The following is a 27753-nucleotide window of genomic DNA, read 5'->3' on the forward strand; positions in this document are numbered from 1 at the left end:
ACAGAATGGGTTTTAATATGAATTTTCTATAACTAGTTTGTTGTATCAACATGAGAAAAATGATGGGAACTTGCCTTTTCATACACATCCCAGCTTATCTTCTCCAGCCAGACTATCAGTCTTTCCTCTTGCATTTTTCCTTGTCACTGATAACTTTTGACTCCCATGTGCTCCATGAAGGCACCTCAGCTTTCCCTCCCCACCCTGATAACCAAATCTTCCTCTGTTTCTCATCCAACCTCATCAGTAGAGTGCCACAGAACAGCCTCCATCACAGTCCTCGCATAAGACCCCAGGTGGAAGCAGAGAAGAGATGAGGGAGAAAATAGATGAGCCATGCTGCACTGTTGTTTTTAAAGAACATTTCTAATATAGTATTTTTGATTTTTTTAAAATGATATGATTATTATTGATCTATGGTTAGTTGAATCTGTGGGTGCAATGCCCATGTATATTATCTTTATCCATTTTATATTAGCCTAGTCCTTTTTATGTTCTATAAATGTGTTGGCTAATCTTTAACCAGTACCTTCATTTAATTTTTATTTTAGCCTTTAAAACAATTTCAGTCGAATGGCCCTGGGCTTCAGTACAAAGTTAGCTGGCGGCAGAAGGACGGAGATGATGAATGGACATCTGTTATAGTTGCAAATGTATCTAGGTATATTGTGTCTGGTACACCAACATTTACTCCATATGAGATAAAAGTACAGGGATTAAATGATCTAGGACCTGCACCTGAACCTACAACAGTCATTGGACATTCTGGGGAAGACTGTAAGTTTCTTGTGATGACTTAAAATTTTGGGGGTAAATGTTCTTTTGGGGGTTATGTATTAAAGCTGTGATCCTGAAGCTTTAGTAGTAGTAGTAGTAGTAGTAGTAGTAGTAGTAATACAGGCAGTCCCTGAGTTGCCAACATCCGACTTATGAACGACTCATAGTTAAGAACGGGTACAGTTTTGCGGCTACACGCATAATGATTGCCAGTAAAAAAGCATTAAGCATTAAAAATTGGAAGGATAAATTGAGGGATTATGCACAGATGGCCAAGATTTCTAGCAATCTGAAACATGAAAGTCATGAAGTTTTTGAAAGAAATTGGAAGCTGGCCTTAGCATATATGACGGGGGAATCTAAGAAATAAAAACAAGGGGAATGTATTGATCCAGAAGCACAGAGGGTTAAAGAAAATTATGCATAAACTCTATGTTGTTCAGTGTCTGGAATCAAGGTGGTGGGTCGCACTGGGGGTGGGTTGAGGGGTAATTGTATTTTGAGTGGTGGGTTGTCTATGTATGTGTATGCATATATGTTTGTAATGCGTATTGTGGGTGTTTTACAAATTTAAAAATAAAAATATTATTTTAAAAAATAAGAGAACTTGATGCCCCTTTTTGACACTTAAAATCTGCTGCTTGAAGCAACCACCTCACTCTGGGTAATGGGAAGACAACTCCTGTGCAGTACTGCATGACTTCACGCAAGAAGCTCTAACATGAGATTTTTAATTTTCTCCCTAACAGTACCTATGGTTGCTCCAGGAAATTTGCAGGTACAAGTTGTGAACAGCACATTAGCAAAAGTTCAGTGGGATCCAGTAGCACAAAAGTACATCCGAGGTCATCTTCAGGGATACAAAGTAAGCTAACTATAGAAGATGTTTAAATTACTGTAATATATTACTGTAATTAATTTGTATTTTGGGTGAGAATCGTCTCTACACAACTTGTTTTCACCAGCTGGAGAAAGACCGAAATAGGCATTCTGTAAGGTTGATATTCTGTCACTTTCCAAATAGTTAAAGTAGCTTTGTTGAGCTGTTGTGTTTCACTATCTAATCTATACGATAATTTTAGCTTTGACTGCTGATATTCCTTTCTCTAAAATGCTTCCTGAAAAATGTGTGATTTGAATGATTTTGAAAATTAATACAGCATGACTTAACATGATGTTATTCTCTCTTTCACTCTTAGCAATCTTTTTTGTTTTCTCAACAGCAATAGCAGAGCTATTTGTTCTGCACCTAATAGCTATGACTTATATTTCTTCTTTCTGATAGAATAGATAAAATGTGGCACACTCCACTTCTCAATAATATTACAAATGAAACTAGCAAGTAATAACAAACCTTACTGTATTTGACATGTGCCACTACATCACTTGCTGTAGACCAATTGAAATAAACATATGCCCCATCGGTTTCAGTGTGTCTGCTTTAAGTTTGATTAAGTCTTAGTTAAACCAACAAAGTTATCTGTGTCAAGCATAACATCTAAGCATGCCTGCTAAGAATGCAATAGCATAAGCCCAGAAAAGCTCTAGTGTAAATGTTTAATTATATTTATTTTTTTAGATTTACTACTGGAAGGTGAAAAGCCTATCTGGAAGAATTAAGAAGCATATAGAAAAAAAGACATTGACTTTTAGTGGAAACAAGACACATGGAATGGTGCCAGGGCTGGAGCCTTATAGTTCTTACAAACTGAATGTCAGAGTACTTAATGGGAAGGGAGAAGGACCACCATCTCCTGATGAAGCATTTAAAACTCCTGAAGGGGGTATGCAGTGAGATGACTCAATTCAAAATTTTTCAATGTTGAATATATAATACCTGAAATTTTCACTAATGTCATGAAAATAGTATATGTAGAGAAAAGCAAAATACCATGTTTCATCGCATAATAATACTCTTTTGCTGGAGTATTGCATGGTAAAATACGATAATACAATCTGTAATTTTAAGCATGGTTAGAAGTAGACCCATGAAATCGATGTATTTGAGTAAACAAAGATACAAGTAGTGTATGGGTTAAAGTAATCTGAACCAGACAAAGTAAAAACAACAAGTAAACACTTAGACCATTCATAATATCTTTTATAATATTTAACTTTTAGTTCTTTTCGATTACTATTTTTAAATGTGTCATGTTATTTTTTGAAGTTCCCAGTGCACCCTCCTTTTTGAAGATCACTAATCCAAATCTGGATTCTCTCACTCTGGAATGGGGCCCACCTTCTCATCCAAATGGTGTTCTGGTAGGGTATACCCTGAAGTTTCAACCAAGTAAGTAAACAGTTTTTAAAAACAATTTGTCAAAGTGCATGCTTATTAAATAGTTAATAATACTATTTGAGATGAATTGGTATAGCACATGAGGAAGAGCTGTTTGTTTTAAAAATCTGTAATGTTAAAAGAAAAGTTAAGTCTTTGGAAAACCTCTCTTTTATTCTTATACTTTTATATTCTTCTTGTGCATGCTCTTGCCTCATTTGTATAGAAGACTGGTCCTTGGAAATGCTAAGAAACAATTTCCTAATTCTTTTTGTACTTCTACTGCCAAAAAGTCATGGCTGTGCTGATGTAATCTACCAGAGTAAACAATTTATCTCTAGAAAAGGTCCTTCTGCAGCAACCAGCAGAGGACTTGACTAAATTGATCTTGATGACTGCATCACTTGTAGGTGCAAAAACCATTTCATTCTATGTGCTACAAACCTTCTTCTTGTTTGATACAAAAATATATCCTTCCTTTTCAATGTTAATATAAATTGCAGCCATCCAGGAGGTTCTGGGATCACACATTCATGTTGTATGCATGTTTTACTTTCCAACTAGAGTAAACCTATTAAACCATTGTTGAATGATGAGTCTACATTAGGTAAATCACATTTGTTGAATTGGAAGGATTCTGGCCATTAAAATTTATGTTTTAGTGGACAGTATCCCAGTATCAAAACCTGGATTCTAATACCTTGTGTCAACATGTTTATCGTAGTGTTAAAAAGTTTATCATGGATCTCAGGTTCAAATGTATATAGTGCATTTTGATGTCATGTTTTCCAAAATAGACATTAAATACTTTTTTGTGTTTATTGTGTTATAATAACAGTTAATAGCACCCATGACTTAGGCCGCTTGGAAGAGATCAGTATTCCGGCTAATGAGACCAGCTTGGCATTAAGCAACTTAAATTACAGTACTCGGTACAAGTTTTACCTCTATGCACAAACATCAGTTGGATCTGGAAATCAAATAACAGAGGAGGCAGTAACAATTATGGATGAAGGTAAGATGGGTATGTATAAAGATGGTCCACAAATCTGAATAATTATTCAAATTTTTATCACAACAAGTGAATTTTCCTATTTTTAATTGAGTTTAAACTGAAATATTTGTGTACCCTGATCTTAATATCTAGAAAAGCTGTACAGACTCATTCAACCAAAAGAAAATTTGCCTTTACGCTAAAAAAATCTTTTTGCCATAACAAACTAATTCCACTAGTGAAGCACACAAAGCAAATGTATACAACTTTCCAGACAGAGATTTGAGAACAGTAGCACGAAACCTACTTGAAAATAATGTATAGCTATTGTGCAACTGACTTATTGAAAGAGTATTCCTCCCTTCCTCCCACCCAGTGAAAACAATTCATCAAACTATATCACAGTTTATTCTGATTTTGGAGACTGACTACCTAGTTTCAGCATTTTTATTTTCTTCTTATGATGATGTGAGGTGTTTCAGTATGTAGGCTGGGTGGAATATCATACTGAACCACTTTGAACTGTGTAATCCAACCTTTTCCAATCTATAGCCTTCAGACATGTTGGAGGAGAATCTCAACATCTGTACTGATGTTCTAACTAACAATAAGAGGTCTTGTCCTGAACATTTGGAAGACCTTATACTGTGGAAGGATGGGATAATCTTAGATGGATACTGTCTCTTATTCACTGCAGTGTGTGCACTCTATCTGTTGCTTTTCAGTGTCCACCACAATATAAAGCTTTGACAATGATTTTTAACAATTGTTCTAATTCAGGTCTCTTCAACCTGTGGCTCTTCAGGAGTTTTGGACTTCAGTTCCCAGAATTCCTGACCCTTAAACAGGAAGGCTAGGGTTTCTGGGAGTGGGGGGGCACAAACATCTGGAGGGCTGCAGGTTGAAGGTTTCCCGGGTTTACAAAAGAGCAGTAAGGAACAATCAAAATTGCAGAAATCCAGATCTGAAAGCCATAAAGTAGCTGTTAACAAGTTTGTGCTCTACTTAAATACTAATTGAAATTAATGATTTCAGTTAACTTTGCCATTTATTTCATAAATTCCACCTATCTTTATGAAGGGCCCACATCCAAAAAAATTACGGTATTTTAAAGTATTTTTTCCAGTCTATATAAAAGGAAAAGTTTTCCGGCCCTCAAATAGAGGGAGCTGGTTGTCCAATAAAGAACAAGCTTTCTGGACTTAAAAAGAAGGAGAGGGCACACCTTAAAATAAAGGACACTTGGCAACCCTGTTATAGATGTAAACAACACATCATCCTACCATAGGTCAGGCTTTGATGTTGTGAGCACCTCATATTAATTCTCCTTAAAAGTAACTTTCTAAACTTTTTACAGTATTTGGCCAAGAGCATAGAAAGCTAGGATCTGGACCTGTCATTTTTTTCATTACTTAAACAGATCTGGTAAGGTACTCCCATGTTCACCTGCTTACTACAAAGTACTCATTTTAAAAATCAATGGCTATCACGACAGAGACAGAACCAATCAACAAACGTTCCCTAGCATAGCAACATATCAAATTATCTTGTAAAGCATTTTAGTGGAGTTTTTAGTACCATTTTTAAGAGAACATTGTATTAAAACATCTTAAAACTGGCAAAAACAAACAAGCAAACAAAAACTAGGAGGTAGTTAAACTCAATCATACATGGCTACCTGGACTGACCAACTAAAAAGTGCCATAATATATGTGCATTTTTCATAGCAAGAGTTTTTATTTTTGTGTGGTGTGATGCTTCTATATGAGTCTAATCAAAAACAGATTGTATTGATTTCAGTGGAAATTATACCCAGAGGATTGCAGAGATGAAATTTACTGTGTAGTAATACATTATAAGAATATAATCAAGTTTAAGAAATATTTCCTGTTATATAAGTAAGATGAATGCATGAATATTAACATAAGCTTTTGCTTTTAAAACTGCTATTTAATACGAGTGGGTGTTTAATTTCCTATTCCCTCTTTCTAAGAATTTCTATCTAACTGCATGCTTTTGTGGTTTAATAGAAAATGTAGATGTGTGCCAGATATATATATATATATATATATATATATATATATATATATATATATATATATATATACACATACACATACATACATACATATATACACACACACACACACACACACACACACACACATACACACACCCCTTTTGTTATTATCTAATTATAGTATGCCTTCCTTTTATGTATTAATGCTGGTATTTTTCCAATTGATATAGGTCCTGGTGAAGGTAAATAAAATAGACAATTGTATTATTTTGTGGGGTGGGCTGAGAGCTTTGCAATTGGTGCCTTCGAAGATCCTTGAACTGATAAAATGAGGGCTTTTTTATCATGCATGTATCATTTTCTGTAACATAGTGCCTCCCATATTGGTCTGAAAAGCAAAAGTATGAATGCTTTATAACATACCCAATAAAATGACCATTAATTATATAGGTTATGACAAAAAAAGACCCAATTATACTATGGGAAGTGATTCTTTTCCTTATGGCCGATGAAAGAGGTTTGCAGATTTTTTCTCTGACACTCTGATGGTGTAGCACTCCCTTTGCTAAGTGTGAAGTATATAAATAAAGTTTTATTATTATTTATTAAGTGTGAAGTAGTAGAAGGAACCTCACCCCATTGCATAGTGCATGTGATGCAGTGCCACCTGCCTGTTGGTAGTGCTAAACTTTCTGGAGTATGGTGCCCTCTAAAGGCAAAACAAAGTGTGAGGTTCAATTAATTGGTACTGTATAGTATATATATTTGAAGAATTGCTTTGATTCTTTTTCTCTCTTGCTATGTTGCAAGGTTTTGGTATTTTGCCCAAAGTATTGTTTGGCTAATGTGCGCTAAAATAGTGTCATTCCTTACAAATAGCAGGTTTGAATGAAAAGGTGCATAATGCCATAATCTGTAATCCAAACCAGCTTCACAAACCATATGCATGTACAGTTTTAATTCTATTTTCATGCATCTAGAAAGTCATATTCAACACACTGTTGAATGACGCACTTATGATGTAGAGTTATTTTTAAGGATTGTTTCTCTTACTCTGTTGTTGGTGTATTCCACTGTTTATCCAGTTACATATGTAGGTATGCAAGTCTACTTACACAAACCTCTGCAATCTATTGTTGACATCCTATGTAGCATACAATTACCATAGAGAATTTCATATACAGCTAGAAAGTAGAACTCTGTGCAAGAACAAATGGGTGTTATTAAAGCTCAGTTTTGTTGACACTTCACCCATCTTCTCAAATGGTTAGTTATCTCAGTTTTAGCCTGAAGGTTCAGCATGCACGTAGCTTACAAACTGGAACAGAAGACAATTGCCAGCATAAACCAGTCACCTTATTATCCAGCCCAAAGGCATTTACACTCCTAGTAAAATGATGACTGCATATGTTAACATATGACATCCAATTGTTTTCCTGCAACTCACACAATTTTATGTATCCATTTTATTACCAATTGACATCTATTTGCAAGTTGTTAGTTGGAAGATGTGAAAAATCAAAGCTGTTGTTCTAAATCATTAAATCATTTTTTCTGGACTTTGTAGCATTAGATATTTGCAAACTTGGGAATTTAGTTAAGATAGTATAAACAGTTTGACTCTTTTGATCTAAACCTATTCTTAATCAACTGTTACTAAAAGTAATGGAAACTGAATTGGTTAATGCTTTCCGGAAAACACCCCTATATATGTTTTCTTTGGAATAAGTCCCATTGAAGTTATTAGTGATTACAGTAAGGTGAATTTGGATAGCGTTGCAATGAACTAGTGCATCTACACTGTAGAATTAATGCAGTATGACACCACTTCAGCTGCCATTACCCAATGCTGTGGTATTATGGGAGTTGCAGTTTTATAAAGTCTTCAGCCTTCTGTGCTAAAGGTAGCTGGTGCCTCACCAAACTATGACTCTGAGATTTCATAGCATTTAATATTTTCTGCCAAGAAAAGGTATGATAGTTGGATTAATGAGATCATTAAGATGACTATAGAAAAGAAAAAATAATTTAACCAAGAAGGAAATATAGTTATTAACCTCCATTCATGTTGAAAGGAAGTATACAGTCATGTCTAGATTTAAATTGAGATAAATCTTTTACAACCATGGTGATCAGAAACTAGTTTATTTATTTATTATTTATTTACAGTATTTATATTCCGCCCTTCTCACCCCGAAGGGGACTCAGGGCGGATCACATTATAACACACATAGGGCAAACATTCAATGCCCATAAACACATGAAACAGAGACTGAGAGACCCACGCAGAGGCAAGTTAACCTTCTTCTGAGGGGATGTTCGATTCTGGCCACAGGGGGGAGCAGCTGCTTCATCATCCACACTGACGGCACTTCCTCATTCCAGGTCGTAAATAAGTTAATCTTGCCTCCCCACTTTATAAGTGGTACCTTATCTCCTACTTGATAGATGCAACTATCTTTCGGGTTGCTAGGTCAGCAACAAGCAGGGGCTATTTTTTATTTTTAATTGACGGGTGCTCACCCCGCCACGGGCTGGCCTCGAACTCATGACCTCATGGTCAGAGTGAATTAAGGCAGCTGCTCAACAGCTGCGCCACAGCCCGGCCCCAATAGTTCATAAATGAAGTATTGGCTGATACTCTAAATGGAAAATGTTCACAAGATATTTCAAATAGAAAATTTTCCTCATCCCCTCCTTTCCCCTTTACATTCTCCGATCGCCCTTGCATTCAAAAATTTCCAAAAGCTACCTTTTGCATTTTAGGATACCCAAGAAGATGAGCCTTTTTGTGAATCATATTTCCTGTTTAGCCATCATTAATTTCATTGGGAGTGTTATTTGTTCCATACCATTTTTATGATATCTCAAAGGAATTCATTTTAAAATGTCCAAAGGACCATAGAAAAGTATTAAACTATATTTTCTTCCCAGTTCTGCAACGACTCTTTCCCTCCCCTACTTTATTGATAGTCAGTCTGTCTTGACTTTAGCAAGACTTTCAACAAATTCCTCTGCTGTAATCTTGTTGGCAAGTTGATAATACGTTGGCTAGACAATGGTACTGTTCGGCAAATTTGTGACTGGTGTATAGACCATATCCAAAAAGCTTATTAATATATTTTTGCCAATTTGGAGGAGAGTGTTAGACATCTTTATTAATTACTCAGAAGAATAAAGTCAGATGTTTTCCAAACTGGGAGAAATGAGTAACTTCACAGAAGACAGAAATAAGCATTGATATGGTTTTGACAAGGTTGAGAACTTAGCCAAAATCAAGAAAATGAATTTCTAAAGAGAAATATGAAGTTTCGTAAATATTTAGGAAAACTCAGATGCACAAGGCTAGAAGAGATTCAAAATGCAGGGAAGGCTAACGTTCAACAATAGAAGTGACTGGGAATACTATTTATATTATGGTCGAAATCTCTCTTTCTTTTACAACCATGGCGATCAGAAACCAGTTCATAAATGAAGTATTGGCTGATACTCTAAATCGAAAATGATCACCAGATATTTCAAATAGAAAATGTTCCTCATTCCCTAATTTTTTAAATAGTACTGTAGAACCGGTTCCTGAGATAATCTCATTGTAGGACTCGATATGAGACTGTACTACCCTTTTCTGAATAGGCTGTAACTCTTCCTAGGACAGATTTTTAATATAAACCGATACTTTATTAGGAACAAGAATTTCTTTTGCAGGCTAAGAAAAGTTTTAATGATATGTTTAGCTAAGTGTATTCAATTGGCACAGCGTAACTTAAACACTTTTCAGAGCTCTAGTTGAATGCATCTGGATTTGTTCCTCTTCACTTTTCCCAATATGGGGAAGTCAGCTCCCAGCTCAAGCACCAGCTGGAAATCTCCAGCCAGTGCCATCAGGCATGTGGATTCTTCTCCAACATCATTTTGGTTCAGCCATTTGATGGTCAAATTTATGGAAACTAAACCATTTTGAGAGTTGTTAATAGCCTGTCTGTCCATTCTGCACCATGTTCAAAAATGTAATGATGAATGTAATGTGCTATGCATTGCACCTATAATACTTTTCTCTATGGGCGTGGTGAGGGATAACATGATTGTCTTTCAGGGTAGTTGTAAAGAATAACAGTGACTTTTAAACTCTTCTTTCCTATTATAATTTTTTCCTATTGTATCAAGTACAATGTCTGTAAAAATGTGCATGGATCTTCATGTATGCATGTATTCATTTCTTAATGTATAAGATGGTACTGTGGTGTTTAAACCTTTTATTGTGCAAAAATTTTTACTCTTTGTTTTCTTCTTTCCTGCATTGTCTGATGAAGGATATTCAGAGAACCTTTTTGAAACCTCCCCTGTCATGCTCACTGTACCTTCAACATTTTATAAGGGTATTACTATTTATTTTATCCATATAAGTGCCATGGAAATAGCTGAGATGCCACATTACACAGAAGGAAACAACATAAAAGACATTTTGGAATGTACAAGATAACATGAAACTAGGAAGTCATTATGTCTGCTTATCTCTATGTCTTTTCCATGAACATGTAGTTTTAAATCTATTTTTAGGATATCATTTTTTAGTAATTGGCTTATTCTCAGTCTCTAACCTTGAGATGTAGAGTTCATAAAAATACCATACATACCTATTCCTGTTTATTACCACAGTTTAATAGAATGTGAAGTTGCCCACTGTGTTTGGACAAACTAGCAAAATTTACCCACTGCTTGTCCACCAATTTTAGAATTGCTAATTTTCCAGTGATTCTAGAGTGGGACAGACCTCATGGAATTACCTCCTCTCAGTTACTTGGCAGGGTCCTCTTCCCAAAAGAAAACATTTTAAGCTCAAACTAGTATTAACAAACTGTAGAAGATGTACTTTTTCAAAAGTCAAAACAGCCTGTCACTCTATTTTTGTTTTGTTTTGTTTTTTGCTCATTTACACCAGTACTACTCAAAGCAGTGGCTCATAGACCAGTGCCCATTCATGGACCATCACCTGCCAGTTCTCAGTGACTTTCCAGGAAACTCCGCGAATAAGAAAATAGCACAGCATTGATATAATACCAGTCCTTGGCATGCATTGGCAGCTTTTGGAATAACTCAAGATGCACTTATCTACACTACCACACTCCATTGCTATGTAGAAAGTAGGGCAGTTAATATTGATCTTCAAGAAACTTTTCAGTGCCACTTAACGTAGGTGGTTTGTTCCTCTCCTTGGTCACCTAAAGCAGAAGTTCAGTTTCAGTACATTTAGCATGGATCTCAAGACTTTCTAACTTGAATCAAACATCTTCTGTGCAAAAAGGTGTGAGATGCTGTGTCTTCAGAATTTTCCAGTTTGTCTTTGGGCTTTGGTTATTTCATTCTTGCAATTATTAATGAAAATGTCAATGTTTTTCCCAGAGTGAGTGAGATTATGAAATATTTTGCATGTTTTCATGCAAAAAATTGCAGTGAGTTTTTTTTTTACACAAAAATCTATTTTGCACAAAATACTTTTGCTGTTAATGGAAAAAAGTGAAGTTTTCATGCTGTCCTACAAAAATGAAAAAAGTCTCATTACTTTTTTTCACTAGGGTGACATCCCTTTTCAACAAAAATAATAAAATAATATTTGCATCCCTAATCAGAAGACAACTGGCATGGTTTAGTAGTTTGAACAATGGACTATCACTCTGGAGACCAGGAGTTCAAATCCCCACTCAGGCATGAAACCCCACTGGTGATCTTGCGCATGTCACACACTCTTAGCCTCAGAGAAAAGCTAAAGCATCTCCTCACTGATAAACCTTACCAAAACAACTCTTCATAATAAGTCAAAACTGATTTGAAGGCACATAAGAACAAAATTGTCAGAAAGAATGATCTTGAAAGTTAATGAACGTGCTACATACCTTCATTCTTAAACAATAAAACGACAGGAAAAGCAAACAAATGGACAAACAAATGGACAAAAGCAAAAGCATGTATAAAAACGCTATACAGTGTTTGTCAAGACAGAATACATAATTAAACTCAAACTTAATTTGACAAACTTTTAGATACTAATACATTGACATTTTAACTCTCCCTTGCCCCAGTGCCAGTATCTTGGCTCATTAACAGAGTCAGTTTCTATTACAATAACCACAGGAGTCATCAAAGCTGCAAAGATTTCACCTCAGACATCTCAACATAGCTTCTTGTTCTGCATCAAAGCCTTTTAACCTCAAGGCTAGCACTCTCTTTAGGAAATAGATAATGAAAGGCAGTTTTACGTATTCGTTTTACATATTTGTTTTTCCTGAACAGCAGGGGGTTGAACTGAATGGCCCTTGTGGTCTCTTCCAACTCTGATTCTGTGATTATGTGTTCATAGCATCTCCACATAGAACACTCCAAATGTAAAACTCCCTTCAGTAATTTCATTTTCTTAGGATCTATTTCTCTTTCATACCATAATTAATGTATTTTATAATTCTGAGGATTTTTCTCCCTAGCCAAACTATCATCTGAAGTAAAAGAGCAGTGCAGTCAAAAATGTGTGTCATTTTCTAGCACTCAGAATTTTAGAGTTCCTCTTTCTGTTCTGATTGTTCTTATTGTGCGAGCAAATATATCCCCTGTACTGGATGGAACTAGAATATATTTGCAAAGTTTATCTGGCTGATAAGATTACTGCTCAGTATATTCAAAGAGTTAGGAAACTACTCATCCATGGAATCCACATTCAAAGTGGTAAACTGGAGATATATATACATACATCTTCTGGATATTACTACTGACTGCAATGTCACTTTTGACATAAGTCAGAAATTTGAATCATTCTGTTTTGGCAATCATCAGGCTTTTCTACTTCCTTGAAGATTGCCAACTCTTGGTGCTCCAATAAAAGGGAAATTTATACTTTATCCACTTCCCTTTGTTAGTAGTTCCAGATTGGGACAATTTGCTGCTAGGTGAATATACTGTACCAAAACATGTCAGTTGTATTCTATGAACTCCATAAACATTTGCAGTAATTTCTTTGGAATTCTATGAAAAGTTCTTTCCCACCCCATTTGCCTTCTTTGTTACTCATTGTGTTATATTAATTACAGTGCATTGTATGCATTCAATTTTATTAGTAGAGATAGCCTATAGCCTAATAGTCTAAAATATAATTGATGGTAGGGGCTTATGTAGGCTCAGCCTTGAAGCTAAGGGGAAGCTCCTCCCCTTGGTTCCATTTGCAAGAGAACTGTGTCTGGTAACCAAGAGGAGGTGCTTTCTCTGAATTACAGATTGCCAACCCGAGAATCTCTGTAAATGGGAATTAACGGTAAGTGCAGACATTTCCTTTCCTCCACATGACAAAAAAACCTCTAACTTAGGCTTCAGGTTAATGACATTGTTAAAAATGAAATGTAATGGATGCTTTTCATATGCTCTGTTTTCTTGTGTATTCAGTGCTCCATGCCTATCCAAGGATCAAAAATGTTACGGCAGCTGCTGCTGAGACCTCTGCCAATCTGACTTGGGAATATGAGGGTCCAGTTCATGAGATTTATATTGAATATGGTGTGAGCAGCAGTAAGAAGAAATTTCATTGAATTCTTCTAAGGACTGTAATATATTTAAAATATTGTAGTAATAGTAAGCAGTCCAGTGTTGACATTATTTAAAAAAAACTGAGGACAACTTTTTAAAAAAATCAATCGCTAGGTCATACAGCTTTTTCTTCATAGTCTAAAACAGGGATGGAAAAATATTCAAAAATGTTTGAAAAAAGGAGTTTGTTTTTTTTTGGTCAATGATAAGAATACGAATCCTGGATTCGTATTCTTTACATTTGGGGACTTATTGTGCACAAATTCTAATCTTCACATGTGAGGACTTATTGTGCACAAAATTTATATATTGTTGTTTTGGACAGGCTATAGTTGGAGATTCAGACTCTGCACAATAATTTTCAGAAATGCTATTATTTTACTTTATTTTTTATTTTTATTGTAGAGAACACTATGCAAAACACTCATATTTGATTTTGGTCAAAATAAGAGTTGAATTGCAATGAGGCTTTGAAAAATATGTGGTTTTCAAAGACTTTCTCAATTGTACATGTAGTATGTTTCTTCCTCAATGAGAAAATTAGTGAAAAATTACACCCCTGCTCTAAAATAGTTATTGCAATTTCCTTATAGTACCTTAAGATGTGATATTGGCCACATCCTGTTACTGTACGCATACTCCTAGTAATGTCTCATTTGAAGGAGTACACATGAAAAGTCTGCAGCTGTGGACATAGCCTTTTAAAAGAGGTTAAATGCCCACTGATATTTCCTGGCTGAGGAAGAAATAGCAAGAAGTGATTGAATCAATCTATCTGAAGAAGCTGATCAGTCTAATTTTTACCCTTGTTTTGAAAGGCACACAAACTTTTTCAGCTGTTAGATTGGCAAATGGAAAAGTTAATGCATGCAAACTATTTCACCTGAAAAGCTACAAAACATAATGTCACTTAAAATATACTTTGGATCAGGACTTCTTGATTTTCCACTCATAACCCGTTTTAGCCCAGATATATAAAATAGGTATAAACCCGAGATTTATGCATAAAAAATCAGCATTTGCAAGGTTTCCCTAAACATGTTGATATTCATTTTTATGAAGTATAGCTGAAGAATCTTCTGCAGAGACCACTGTAAACAATGCACAATAGATTTGTATAAATGTCTATAACAGCCACTAGATCAGTGGTTCCCAAATTGTGGGCCTAAAATAAGGTCCGCGAGACATATGGGGAAAATCAGCTCTAGATTATTAAATATGGTTTTCTGTAGGCAAGCAGATGGAGACTATTGGATGGCATATGCTCTGTATCAGAAACTAGAGCTGATGTAGTCTGTCCAATGCAATTTTCTGAATCAGCACCCCAAATAACCAAACCGAATCTAATGTTGACCAAAACCCCTTTTGGTACTAATGTTAGAGAGTGGTCCCTGGTCAAAAAAAGGTTGAGAACCACTGCACTAGATGATGTCCAGAAAATTTTTACTGTTGTCAAGTTTTTTGAGATCCCCTACATTGAGCTAAAGAGACCCCATTCAGGGTCAGGAGCTACAGTTTAAGAAGCAGTGCTTTAGACTAGTGTACATTGGAAATGTAGGCCTTGACCAAGATTCAGTTGTTGATGTTAAATACAGTTAACCTATTGCATCAAAGTTATTAGATAGATGCTAACTTTTTATCCAATAGGATTTAGTTATTTTTATATTTATTACATGCAATACCCCGCCCTTCTCCCCGAGGGGACTCAGAGCGGCTTACATTATACCAACAGATTTATTTGTGATAACTTTATTCAGATTGAAAATAGGATTCCTTCAGTTTTGATATTTTCTTAATGGTAAAAGAAGTTACTATTTGTGTAACTCACACAAGAGCTGCAATTATAGCACTGTTATCCCCCAGTCAAATCTAACTTTGAAGTAACTATGTGTAGCATTGCATTTCAGTAGTAATATAGGAAAACTATTTAGGCAGAAAAGTGCAGTTGGTTAATCAAGTCACATGGCCTTCATCTGTATGTGAATGTCTTCATTTTGTTTGATTAATAATGAAAAATAAAGGTATAAAGAAAATATTCCTTCAATAGATAATACAATCATCAATCATTAGGGTTACTTGGAAATTACTTTCCAAGAAATAAAATGGTGATCCATCTGTTGAACAGGTGTCACCCCAATCATAAAGAAGTTGGTACTTAACAGCAGATGAAGAACAAGATAGTACTTAGCTTGTGCTATCAAGATATTGCATATTAAGAAACTATAATGAAGTGGGTTTTTTTTCTCCTGAAGGAAGTCTATACTTTCAAATGCAAATGTCAGTGAAAAATGCTAACTTTAATTTAAGAGTGAATTCAAATACGCCAATATGTTGTGTTCCTAAAAATTTTATAGGCAAAGAAGAATGGAAAAAAGAACATGTTAATGGTTCCCGAAACTTCTTTATGTTAAAAGGATTAACACCAGGAACATCATATAAAGTCCGGGTTGGTGCTGAGGGTCTTTCTGGTTTTAAGAGTTCAGAGACTGTGTTTGAGACAGGTCCAGGTGAGGCACACCATGCCAGTTCTGCCTTGCATACAGAATTGTGATGTGTTAGGTGCTGAAGCTTTGATCTGGTGCCGTGTTGGATCACAATATTTTCATTTCTTCTCTGCATCATAAAACAGAGCTAAAATGAATGTCTTCATACCGGTAGTCACACCAACCCATCTTTAGTATGCTCCGTGTGATTATCTTCTGGTCAGTTTTCTTTGTTTCTTTGCCATTTGTTGTAAGAAAATATACATTTCTCATGCCTGCTTTTGTTGGGTTCTCTTGATGGTATGTTTTGTTTCACATTCCTTGTTCAATGTAACAGAATAGTTTTAGAGAGCAGTCTCAGTTCTGACCCAATTCTTAAAGATTTCTTCTAATTTTATGCTAAAATCTATTAAAGGTCACCTATCATTGGGCCAAAAATGCCACAGAAGAAGTAAAATGCCAACAGCACCACAGAAGAATTGCCTTACCATGTTAGGGGGTAGTAGGAACTGGAAGGTGAGAAGGAATCAGTGGAAAATCTTAGTTCCCTTCTTTCATTGGATATCTGTTTCTTTTGCCGGTGAGAGGAGAACATCTGTTCTCTTGATAAAGAGTTGTAGTCAGCACCACTAGTATTGAAAAGTGAATAACATTTCAACTAGCACACACTTTATTCTTATCCTCCCTCACATGTTAGTATTGCTGGTTGTATTGAATGATAACTTGGAAAAGTTATACCCAAGCTACATTTTTTAAAATAAAATTCATCAAATTGTTATGATGTGTATTACAAGTTGTTTGTGGAAAAGAAAGCAAGTAACACAATTTCTGAGTTAGTGGTAATGTTGTTGGTTTTTCTTTTTTAATAATAATAACTTTATAGAAAACATTTAAATTTGCCTATAGTTGACTTAAAATATTACATGTATAGATGTTTCTTAGAAAAAAATAAGTAGATATAAAAACTAATATGATCTCAATACTATATTGTGAATGTTCAAATGCTATATACGCCATACAATATTTTTCAAGTGCATTTTTTGTTCTAGATCTAGTAGCTTGTGCCATCTAGAGTAGAAGTATTGAATCACTTGAGATTTATGTATCGGTTTTCAACGAATTCTTCAGTGAATTAGTGCAGTTAGATTTTGGTCTTTGTTTATTATAATACTGAACAAAATGGCTGTTGTATTCATAATTTTCTATATAGTAGTAAAATGATATCTAGGTGACAGCAAATACCTTTTTTATACAACTTACTACGGAAGCCAATTACCGCCCCCCCACCCCCCGTGTTATGACAGAGATGGCGCTGGAATTTCACACCTGCACATCTGACATTGGGCATCATATTTCTACAAAATACCTAGTCCTACCAGAAAAACAAAAAACCAGGTAGCTTTCCCAGAAGTCATTGTTTCAGATTAACCAGCAGATTAAATATTAGACCCTTCCTGGGAAAAGGTTGCATAGACTATAAGTGATATAGTCAGCAGTGTGGGAGATGCAGCACAAGTTCAACATGGCTTGGTATGTTATTTAATAGCATTACATTTATAGTCCTTGGTGTCTCGTTACGAAACCAAGATAAAGAAGAGTGGAAAAATTGTTTACTTCTTTTCCATGTCTAGTTTTGGCACTGTTCTAAATTGGTATATTAAAGAAACGCAAACGGAAAATATAGTGGGCAGTCAAGTTGTGTGAGGAAACTTTGGTATCTTTCTGAGCTCTTGAATGTGCTTAGGACATTTTTCTGAAATTTTCTGACTTTATTTTTTTGAGAAAGCCAGAAAACCAACCTATACAAAAGCAAAGTGTACAGAGTACTGGATAGATTGCTTTGTGTATCCAACTAACCACTGAATTATTGATTAAGGATATTAGATTGAATCTATACTGTTCCTTCTGTGAGCAGAAAGACTGAAAGACAATTGAAGCTCCTGCTGTCAATAGAGAGGCAATTTCCCCCAATACTCCATGGCCCATCACACCTCCCACTCTGCTATGGAACTTTTTAAATTAACATTTAGGAGCATGGCGAATAGCATAGGATTTTTTTTAAAAAATCGTTATATTCCATCTTCCCAGGCAGAGTTTTTTTTAAGAGAGCATTACTATATTCTTAAATTCAGTTTCACAATACATGTTCTGTGGCATCTAAAAATACTTCTATCCAACATTTGTTCATTGGAAATATAAAGGCAGAGTCATATGATCCACCTGTGCTAGCAGTTTCAGTATTCACAAGAGAGAACATGTTGTCTTCTCAAAACAAATAATTTGTATAATACAATAAAAATTAAGGTAATAAAAAGTTTTGGGAAGCTATACCACTTTGCAGAATATATAGTATTCCAAATTCCAGAAGCTGCATTCGTAAGTGAATAACTTTGCTTGTTATATATTTGATATGTGTTATGCATGGTTTGATTTATTTTGTTGGCATGAGATTTCATAATTCACTTGAATGTTAAATGTCTGTGTGTCTTCCTATAATGTTTGACACTAAACTTTTAATTACTTATAACTGCATGTTTGCAAAAGAGAACCACCCTGTTTTCTCTCACCCATCAAGAATATAAAAGTTACTGTTTATTTAGGAAAATACAGAACATATATGTAATTCATGAATTGTTATTTTAGTCACTATTTATGTTTGTCTTTACGGTTCAGTTTGGGGATTTTATATAAAAAGGAGGCACATGCCTCAATATCATATGTTATCTTTATAAAGCACAGCTCCCTTTTTGAAAAACATAGTAAAGTCTGAGGAAGTCATAAATTGTTTGTTCTGTTTTCTTCATACAAAAGGAAGTCAAATAGGCATTCCAGATGCTTGAATACAAAACCAGTCACACTTGCTCATTTTATATGAGCAAATGTGACTGGCTCATCTAATAATATAATTTTATTGATACTGAACTTCCTTACAAATGTGTTCCTGCTTTTGTCCTTTTAAGCTTTCTTTCTACACATATGTATGGATCTAAGTATCCTCCCCTGAATTTTGTATTACAGAAATTTCAGTCACTACCACCTACATGCTTTGATATCTATTAGATAGTCAAGTACCCAATACAAGGAAAAAGTTGTACTATTTTTATATTTTTAAAATGCTAAATCAGGCAAATGTATAAAATGCAATAATATGAAGAACTTTGTTCAAAATCCTTTTGAAAGTCAAATACTCTTAGACATTACATTTCTTATCATGAAATTATCTGTAATAGTGGCAGAGCCGGCCCTAGGTATTTTTCAAGTGTAGGCGAACAGAATTTTGGCGCTCCCCCCCCCCCCCAAACCAATCACTGAAAAATAAAAGCGTTGGATAAGAGAAAATGTTTGATAATAAGGAGGGATTAAGGAAAAGCCTATTAAACATCAAATTACATTAAAATTTTACAAATTAAGCACCAAAACATCATGTTTACAACAAATCAACAGAAAAAGCAGTTCAATACATAGTAATGTTATGTAGGAATTACTATATTTGAGAATTTAGCACCAAACTGAACAGGGATATAGGGTAGTGTGGACTTAGATAACCCAGATAGCCCCCAGTATTAAAAAAAACTCTAAAATCAGGACAATAAATAAAGAACAACACTCTGAAAACAGAAGAAATCCAGACATTCGTTCTCGCCAGGAAGGCATTCGGCGGCTTCTCTGCTCTGCAAAGCCCCGAACGCCTTCCTGGTGAGAAGGAAGGTGTTCAGGGCTTTGAGGAGCAGAGATGTGCTGCAGTTCAATAACTTGTGGAGGCAGGCTGCAGGAGACAGGAGTTGCCTCAATGGCGCCCCCAACAAGATGGCGCCACAGGCAACTACCTAGTTGGCCTGGTGATTGAACCGCCTCTGAATAGTGGTGAAAATCATTGAATAATGAATTGATGTGAATAAATTGTTTCTAATTCAATGGATAGATATTTTGTATAAGAAGCAATAACTAATAATTCTTATTTTTACTTCCTAGCAAAGGCAAGTCGGCAAGTGGACATTGCTACTCAAGGATGGTTCATTGGTCTTATGTGTGCAGTTGCTCTTCTCATCTTGATTTTGCTGATTGTTTGTTTCATACGGAGGAATAAAGGAGGAAAGTATCCGGGTGAGCAACAATCTTAGAGGTGCAGGCAGATCATCAAGCAGACATTTTGCATTAATAATGGCCCATTTCTGTAAAGAAATGTGAAGGCTAACGTACAAAGATTTCTCTTTTTAAAAGATGTTATCATATCAACTTTTAACACATCTTACCTTTATATTGGTTGAGCTTCCACAACACAACGGGAATTTAACACACATGAGCATTCTTCTCTACAATATGTTCTTCTCTACAATAACCTAGTTATTATGCACTTCGCTTTGACCCCCTTTTATTCCTTTTGGTGGTGAAACTGATATTGTTTTAAAACTTTTTATCTTGTTTTATGTATTTGTAAAACTGTTTAAATCCGTTTTTGATTTTATACTGCTTGTTGCTTGTTATTTGTTTGTTTTATATTTTAACTTGTTACACTTTGTCTTTTTGGGCTTGGCCCCATGTTAGCCACCCCGAGTCCCTTTGGGGAGATGGTGGCAGGATACAAAAACAAAGTATTATTATTATTATTATTATTATTATTATTATTATTATTATTATTATTATTCTGTCAAATCACAATTAATTGCAGTATTTGCAGCACTCAGAGGCAAGGTGGGCAAAGTATCCAATAAATACTGCAGATACTAATTTTGAAATAGAAGATTTGTTGATTATAGCTGAAGGTATGGGACCAGATATTAATATCAGGAATTAGAGTGTCATTTATGATTGACCTGTCAAACCACACCTCTGTGATTTGCCAATCTGCATCCTGGTTGACTGTTACTTCCAACTGGGTCATGGGATGAAGAAACTGGCACCCAGCACCATTTCCACCATTGTTCACTCCTGCTCTTGAACAAACTCGTGAACAAACAGAGCAGCTATTGATTCTGGTGTCTATTATTGTTGGGTTGCTTCAGACAGGCATGCTTAAAATAAACCTTCTGAAATCAATATCTGAAGTTAATCATGCTTACATTAAATATCACTGATTTCATTAGGTCCACTGCATGTCCAGATCTAGATGCAATGGATCTGTTAAATTTTTCTTAAATATTAATTTGTGTATTTTAGTGAAAGAGAAGGAAGATGCTCATGGCGATCCAGAAATTCAGCCCATGAAAGAAGATGATGGAACACTTGGTGAATACAGGTAAACAACTACATTTATACTTATTGATCAGATAAGCATGGAATTGAAATAGTCTGCTGTTGTGCCCCACTTAGAAATATTAACAATAGTCAGGTAATAGTTTCAGAAACAGCATCATCAAACATGATGACACATAAAATTAAAGACATTATATTGCTGTTGTGGGGAAACATTGATATAGGAACTTGTCTCCACTGCCATAGATTCTTAGCTCACAGATATAAACTTTGTTCAGATGTTTTAAAATTCAATTTATGGAAGAGGATAAGGATGCATACTTTAACACCACCCCTTTACTCACAGCATTCTCATGTTGCCTTTGGAGATTGGAAGTTAAACTGTAAACATGTTCAGCTAAACACACACACACACACACACACACACATATATATATATTAATTCGGCTAAGGAAAAAAACCCTAAATTATTCAACTTCTTCCATTTAAATGCACTTTTAGTTCTGTTGCAGATTGTTTCCATTATCAAATCAGCTTTGTGGGTAGAGGAGCTGGGCATTGAATGCAACTTCTCCGTACACTCGAAGAGAAAAATTTTGTAACATAGGGCTTTTTGGCAACATATTTAGAAAAATAATATTTCGTTTAATTTATAAGAATAAGTCTATAAGTAAAGTAGATGAAGCAATGCACAACACAACAGAAGTCACAGAACAACACATTCATTGCTATAGAAATATGAACAGAAGAATGCAGGAGTTTCACAAACATTGTCGCTGGTAGGCTTGTTCACACACAGCTGCTAGATAGCCTTCTGACAGAACAATCCTCTAAAAAAAATTCAAAAAGTAGTTTTCAGTTTTTTGGGACTTACCCTTAGGTAAGTAAACAAGGATTGGAGCCTAGGTGGGGTATATTAGATCTATACATTATGGGCAACCAATGTAAAAATAGATCCAAATTGCAGTATTGACATCTCAATACTTAAACAAATTTGGATTTGGAGTTTATTTCATTCATACCGCAAATATATGTGCTTCTAATTTTTATTCTAATTATAAGGTTGTGCATGTGTTTTGTTCCAGTTATGCTTTAATCTTACTGCTTTACTCCTTTTAAAACAGAAGTAAAGCAGAAATTATGTGTCCTGAGTTAAATCCTGTGTGTGTGTGTGTGTGTGTGTGTGTGTGTAGATTGTAAGGATGCTCAGGTTTTGCCCTTGTAGCATCATAATCAGATCTAAGCAAAATCTTGGCATCTTGCTTGATTGTAGGAAAAAAATATAAAAAATTACTGATATGGATGCATGCCATAGTTCATAAAATAAGAAGTAATATGACCTAATATTAACTGTGATTTGTTATTTTCTGACTGTAAACCAGTTAATCATTCTTTAAAAGCCAACACAAATTAGCTAGCTTCACAAAACTCCCAATATGTAATGTTTAAGATAGTAAATTTATAGAAGTAGACATGTAATGTAATTTAAATTAACTTTGTTTGTCTGAAACCATTGTGTTGACTTGAAACAAGAAAGGGCTATTTTCTTGAAAGATGAGTGCTGCGTGTTTTGTTTTTATGTTGTTTCATATCTTTATATATATTTATTTCGATGTGGTGTGGTTTTAAAGACTTTATTTTTCTCATTTGTAATTACATAAAATGTTAGTATTTTATTTCAGTACAGTAGTTTGTATACTGTACAATTCTGAATGCCTTCGCATAACTCCAGATTTTGGTTAACCTTTCTATTTTATTGATGTTGGAAAACATTAATAATTATGCAAGCTATGTATGAGCTAATACCACTGACCTAGAGCAATCAAGTAGTGACAGAACTATTCAAAAATAGAAATTATTCAAAAGCAACCTTTACCTGTTATACCTTTTTGTTCTTGATAGTTATTCAAAAATTACGGTTGTATGATTTAGCGATTGTCAGTTCATATGGGCTCAAACACAGGATTTTTGTATATGTCTTGAGCCAACTAGCATGTCAGTTTGTGAAATCACCTATTCCATTGTCAGTTGGTTTGTCTAAAGTATATAATTGCATGAACCTGAATATATGATGTATTTTTTAAAAAATCACACATCTAATTCATTTCTGCTAAAATTTTGTTTAGACATGTGTTACATTCATCAGATTTAGGATCTGTTTCTTTTCTCTTTAGAGACAGGGCAGATGCAAGCAAATATGTTATTTATAAAATATGAGGTTGTGCCTTCTGTGCAGCTTAGCATTGCTACAGTCAATCAGTTCTGTGCTTCATATTCTTGCAGGAAATTTTAAACTATGATATAAAGTATGCCTTTGAGAGAAACTTGTTTTCTCCATTTCCCCCCAAAGAATTCGAGCATTTTGAACTTTTTTCCATCACTTCAGGTCCATGTCTCCTTGGACAATAAAGAAAATGGACAAAGGAAGAAAGAGAAAATGTAGAGATGTCTACAGATTTCCTGAAACAGACCCTGTCTTTACCAAAACAGTGTCTGTGTGGTCTGAGAGAACGAACTTTTCCAGAAGGTCAGGAGATCAATCCTCCAGCATCTCATCAAAGACCTCTTATAGGGATGTCAGGCAGTCTGCAGAGCACTTAAAGGTTAAATCCTTTCCCCCTTTGCTCTGTCATAGAAAAAATATGTCAACTGAATGGCAGTCTGAGGGTGCTTCTAGGTATGGCACTCTACAACAACGAATAACAGAATGGGATGAAGGGTCAGGTTCTCAGGTAGGAGAGCATTTCCCATATCACCAAATATCCACCAAACTCCCATCCTCTCAACAACGGTGGTGGAACCACACAATAGACCTCAGACCAGATTCAGAAGACAACCAAGGCTCCCATATAAAGAAGGTAAGACCTTCTGCTGCTCCTGCTAGTACAACTGGTTGCCCAAATTCTGACAAACATTTGCTAATAAGGCCTGTTGCATTGCCTGGAATTATTACAATTTCAAAGGATGTGAACAAAAGTAATGGGGCTTCCACAGAACAAAATGGACCTTCTCCAATAATAAATTCTGAGGCATTAGAAACACTGGTTTCCCCTGAAATAACTAGGCATAAGTCACAAATTCCAGTATCTCAAGCAATCAATATATTAAAAGAACTTGGAGTTCCTGCTGGAAAAAAATTCAAGTTTCAGAAAGATTTGGTAAATGAAATATCTTCTGAAGATGGGGAAATATTGGATTTGCCATTGGAAATAGAGGAGGATGGTGAGTCTGTACGTAAATTTAAAATAGAGAATCAAAATTACTTATTTGGGCATATTCAAAAAGAACTAAGATTAAAAGAAAATAAATGCAGGCAGTCTTCAGATGAGGACAAGATAGCTTGTGCCCTTCCTGTCCATTTAGCAGCAAAAAGGCTGGTCCATAGGATCTGTAATAAACCCAATGTAAAACATGTAGCTCCAGCAATAATGCACAAACTCTACCCTCCTCTAGTTGATGAAACCTTATTATGGAGGGCTTTACCCAAAGTAGATATTGCACTTGTCATGGGAAATGCTAAATCATGCAGCTGTGGCCTTGATGGTTCTACCCCCAATGATCCAATTGATAGAAAAATTGAGGCTGCAATCAAGAGATCGTTTTGTTTAGCTGCAACCCAGCTTAGAATCTCCCTTTATTCTGCCTATGCTTCTAATGCTTTATTAGTCTGGCTGGAAAAGGAGAAAGTAGTGAGAGGAGAGACAATGAGCTCATCTTCAAGCAAGAGGACACGCAGTCTATGTAGAACTGCAGCTAATTTTATCCATGATGCAGCCCAGGATTTTCTCAGTCTCACAGTTAAAAACATAGCAAGTCTCTCACAAGCAAGGCAAGCCATTCGGTTACGTAGTTGGCCATTAAACCTAGGTATGAAAAATAAACTGTTATCCTTTCCTTATTCTGGTGAGACTTTATTTGGGAACTATGTGGAACAGATTTTCAAGGATTTGGTCCATAAGAAATTATCCTATCAGTGGAAAAGAAAGAAACATCATTCAAGCTCCTTACTTTGCTATCCCCATAGATATCGCGTTTCACATAAGTTTTCATGTAGATTTAAAAGAGAGAGAGTTTTAAGGTCCTTGTACCATATGAAAAAGTGTGGCATTCAAAGAAATAACAAATGTACCAAAAGGAGAATTCTGACTTAAATCTTTTCAGAAGCAAAATGGCTACTATGCTCTTTCATACTTTCAATAGTGAAAACTGGATTGTAATGGACACAATAACCTCTTTTTCATGTTTTTTGTTCTGATGAATTTTAAATATAGGATCAATTTTGAAGAGCCTATCTCTCTAGTCTGATTAATTATCGATGCTGGGCACATCTAATTTCTAATGAGCAAGAGAATGTAGGAATCTCAAATGTAGTTTGGATTTAAAGTAATCTGAAATTATGTATACAAGCTAATAATACTATCATAATATTAAAACATTGAAGACGAATATGTTCAGGCCAGATGGAAGGGTATCTTCACACAGTGATAGTTAAACTATGACATTTGCTATCCCAAGATGTACATTGGACTGTTTTGTAGGAAGATTATACAAATCATGGAGGCTACAATTCCTTTAGTTTTCTCTCAGCAATTGAGATTTGGAGACTCTAATATCGGAAATAATATATAGATATTATTTCCGAAGTTAGAGTCTCTCTATCTCAATTGCTGAGAGGAAAACTATAGTTGTGCCAATGATTCCCATATAGGTTTACATGTATATCAGACTGGTTGATAAGAGCAAAAAAAACTAAAAAAAAAACTAGATTGGTCTGATTACAGCCTTCAGTAATTTAGTAATGTAACTACTGTTTTGATTAAAGTAGCTTTCCAAGCCTACTTGTAGATATATACATGTAAGTGGATTTTCCCCTGACTGACTTGATCTCTAACTTACGAACATGGAAGATTCTAGTTCTCACCAGTGTTAAATCAAGATAATTTAATATTTCATGTTTCTAAGGGCCACTTCTTATCTCCCATCAGTAATATAAAAATTATCTTGGGGCCAATCTCTACCCTATACCCTAAATCCTTCCACCTACAATTTGCAGAAAACTGGGCAAAAGAAATGGAACCAGAAATGATATAGCATCAGTTTTGGGCATGCTGGTTTCAACTCACCAGAATGGTTGTCTCATTACTAATCATAAGGGTTAATTTTGGGTCATCTGGGCCTAGCTGTGAAAAAATTACTTTAAGCAATTACAAAATGTATAAAACAATTTTTTAAAGATGTGCCCTAAAAGTCAGGAAATATTTGTGGATTGAGGAAAATATATACTATGTTTTTTAAATGCAGAAATTCGTTAGTCCTGGTTGGGAGTAAATGCCATGGAATGGCCTAGTGGGCCTTCCTTATTTATGTCCTATTAACTTATCTGTGCCTTCTGATCCATCAATCTAGAATTCACTTTCCATTCCACTACAATGCACATTCACTGCTTTCCAGTTTCAGCGCAAAAATTATACATTTTGTCAACTGAATGTATTACTATTTTGAATGGTTTTCCATGTCACCTCAGGGAGAATGTATTGTTGGTGAATGAACTGCTTAGTGGATACATACACACAGAGACACAGTTCTACATTTTGAATGATTTTTGCATCTGTCTGCCCCTGAAGTAAAAAAGATAATTAGCTGGTAATAAACTATAATTGAAAGATGTGATGAAGTTTACTGTGAATGCATAAAACCTTTTTTTTTTAATTTCATTTATTTATACTGTATTTCTTGAATTTGTTTCAGTTCATGTAAACCCCTTATAGTCACTTTCTCATTTTGACATGTGTTTCATCCCCTTCAAGTTTGCTATTTTCTTCATAAAACCATACAATAAGAAAATATTGAACATAGAAAAAGACTTTTATGTTGATGGATTGGTTAGCTAAAGATTCCATAATGTAACCTAAATTTGTATTTAGTTCTGTTTCTTCTTGAAAACAAGTCTCTATATAATTATTTCTTAATTTACTAGTTTAATTATGGTTTTATGTCTGCAAATAGCAAATACCATTGTAGCACTCCCATCCCACAATAAAATCCATATATTCTGAAGCCCTTAGTTACCGTTGCAGTTTTTGCCTATATTGATTACTGAAATTTTGGAATATATTTTCCAGTCAACATGTTGATCATAATTTTAAAAATTGAAGTATGTAAGTATTCCTCTGTAAAGAAAAGTAACATGGTAATTTAGAAAATATTTTAGTCAGATATTTTTGGCTTACTGATATATTTTGGAATATTTTACACATCTGCATAAGCAGACAGAACAAACTTTTATGTTGTTGTGTTGTCTGAAAATAGAAATATTATTGTATCTATAAACCATTAAAATATTTTGAAGTTCCCAATGAGAGAATCCCTCTGTCTTCTTCAGTCTACGTCTTTGCAACAGATTAAAATTATCCAGTAAAACTCCTAACATATTGGGAACTTC

General features: G+C 35.0%; 1 protein-coding gene across 32 annotated transcripts in view; it reads left to right on the forward strand.

Moving 5' to 3' along the window:
* The window catches only part of nrcam (neuronal cell adhesion molecule), a 182698-nt gene that overhangs the window by 138198 nt on the left and 16747 nt on the right, over positions 1-27753 (forward strand). For 9 of the 32 annotated variants that reach the window (XM_016993834.2, XM_016993841.2, XM_016993842.2 and 6 more), the window contains 11 exons: positions 552-777; positions 1527-1642; positions 2357-2561; positions 2945-3067; positions 3894-4079; positions 10380-10445; positions 13495-13617; positions 15990-16142; positions 20091-20222; positions 21276-21354; positions 23698-27667. In XM_016993834.2, the coding sequence (XP_016849323.1) occupies positions 552-777; positions 1527-1642; positions 2357-2561; positions 2945-3067; positions 3894-4079; positions 10380-10445; positions 13495-13617; positions 15990-16142; positions 20091-20222; positions 21276-21354; positions 23698-25462 (3174 nt within the window). In that variant the 3' untranslated portion in view covers positions 25463-27667. Of the gene's footprint in view, positions 1-551; positions 778-1526; positions 1643-2356; positions 2562-2944; positions 3068-3893; positions 4080-10379; positions 10446-13494; positions 13618-15989; positions 16143-20090; positions 20223-21275; positions 21355-23697; positions 27668-27753 lie in introns of those variants that run through there. The other 23 variants (XM_016993850.2, XM_062982476.1, XM_062982479.1 and 20 more) reach the window with 10 other exon arrangements.

The sequence above is a fragment of the Anolis carolinensis genome, chromosome 5, assembly GCF_035594765.1.
Source record: "Anolis carolinensis isolate JA03-04 chromosome 5, rAnoCar3.1.pri, whole genome shotgun sequence".
In the NCBI taxonomy this organism is placed as follows: domain Eukaryota; kingdom Metazoa; phylum Chordata; class Lepidosauria; order Squamata; family Dactyloidae; genus Anolis; species Anolis carolinensis.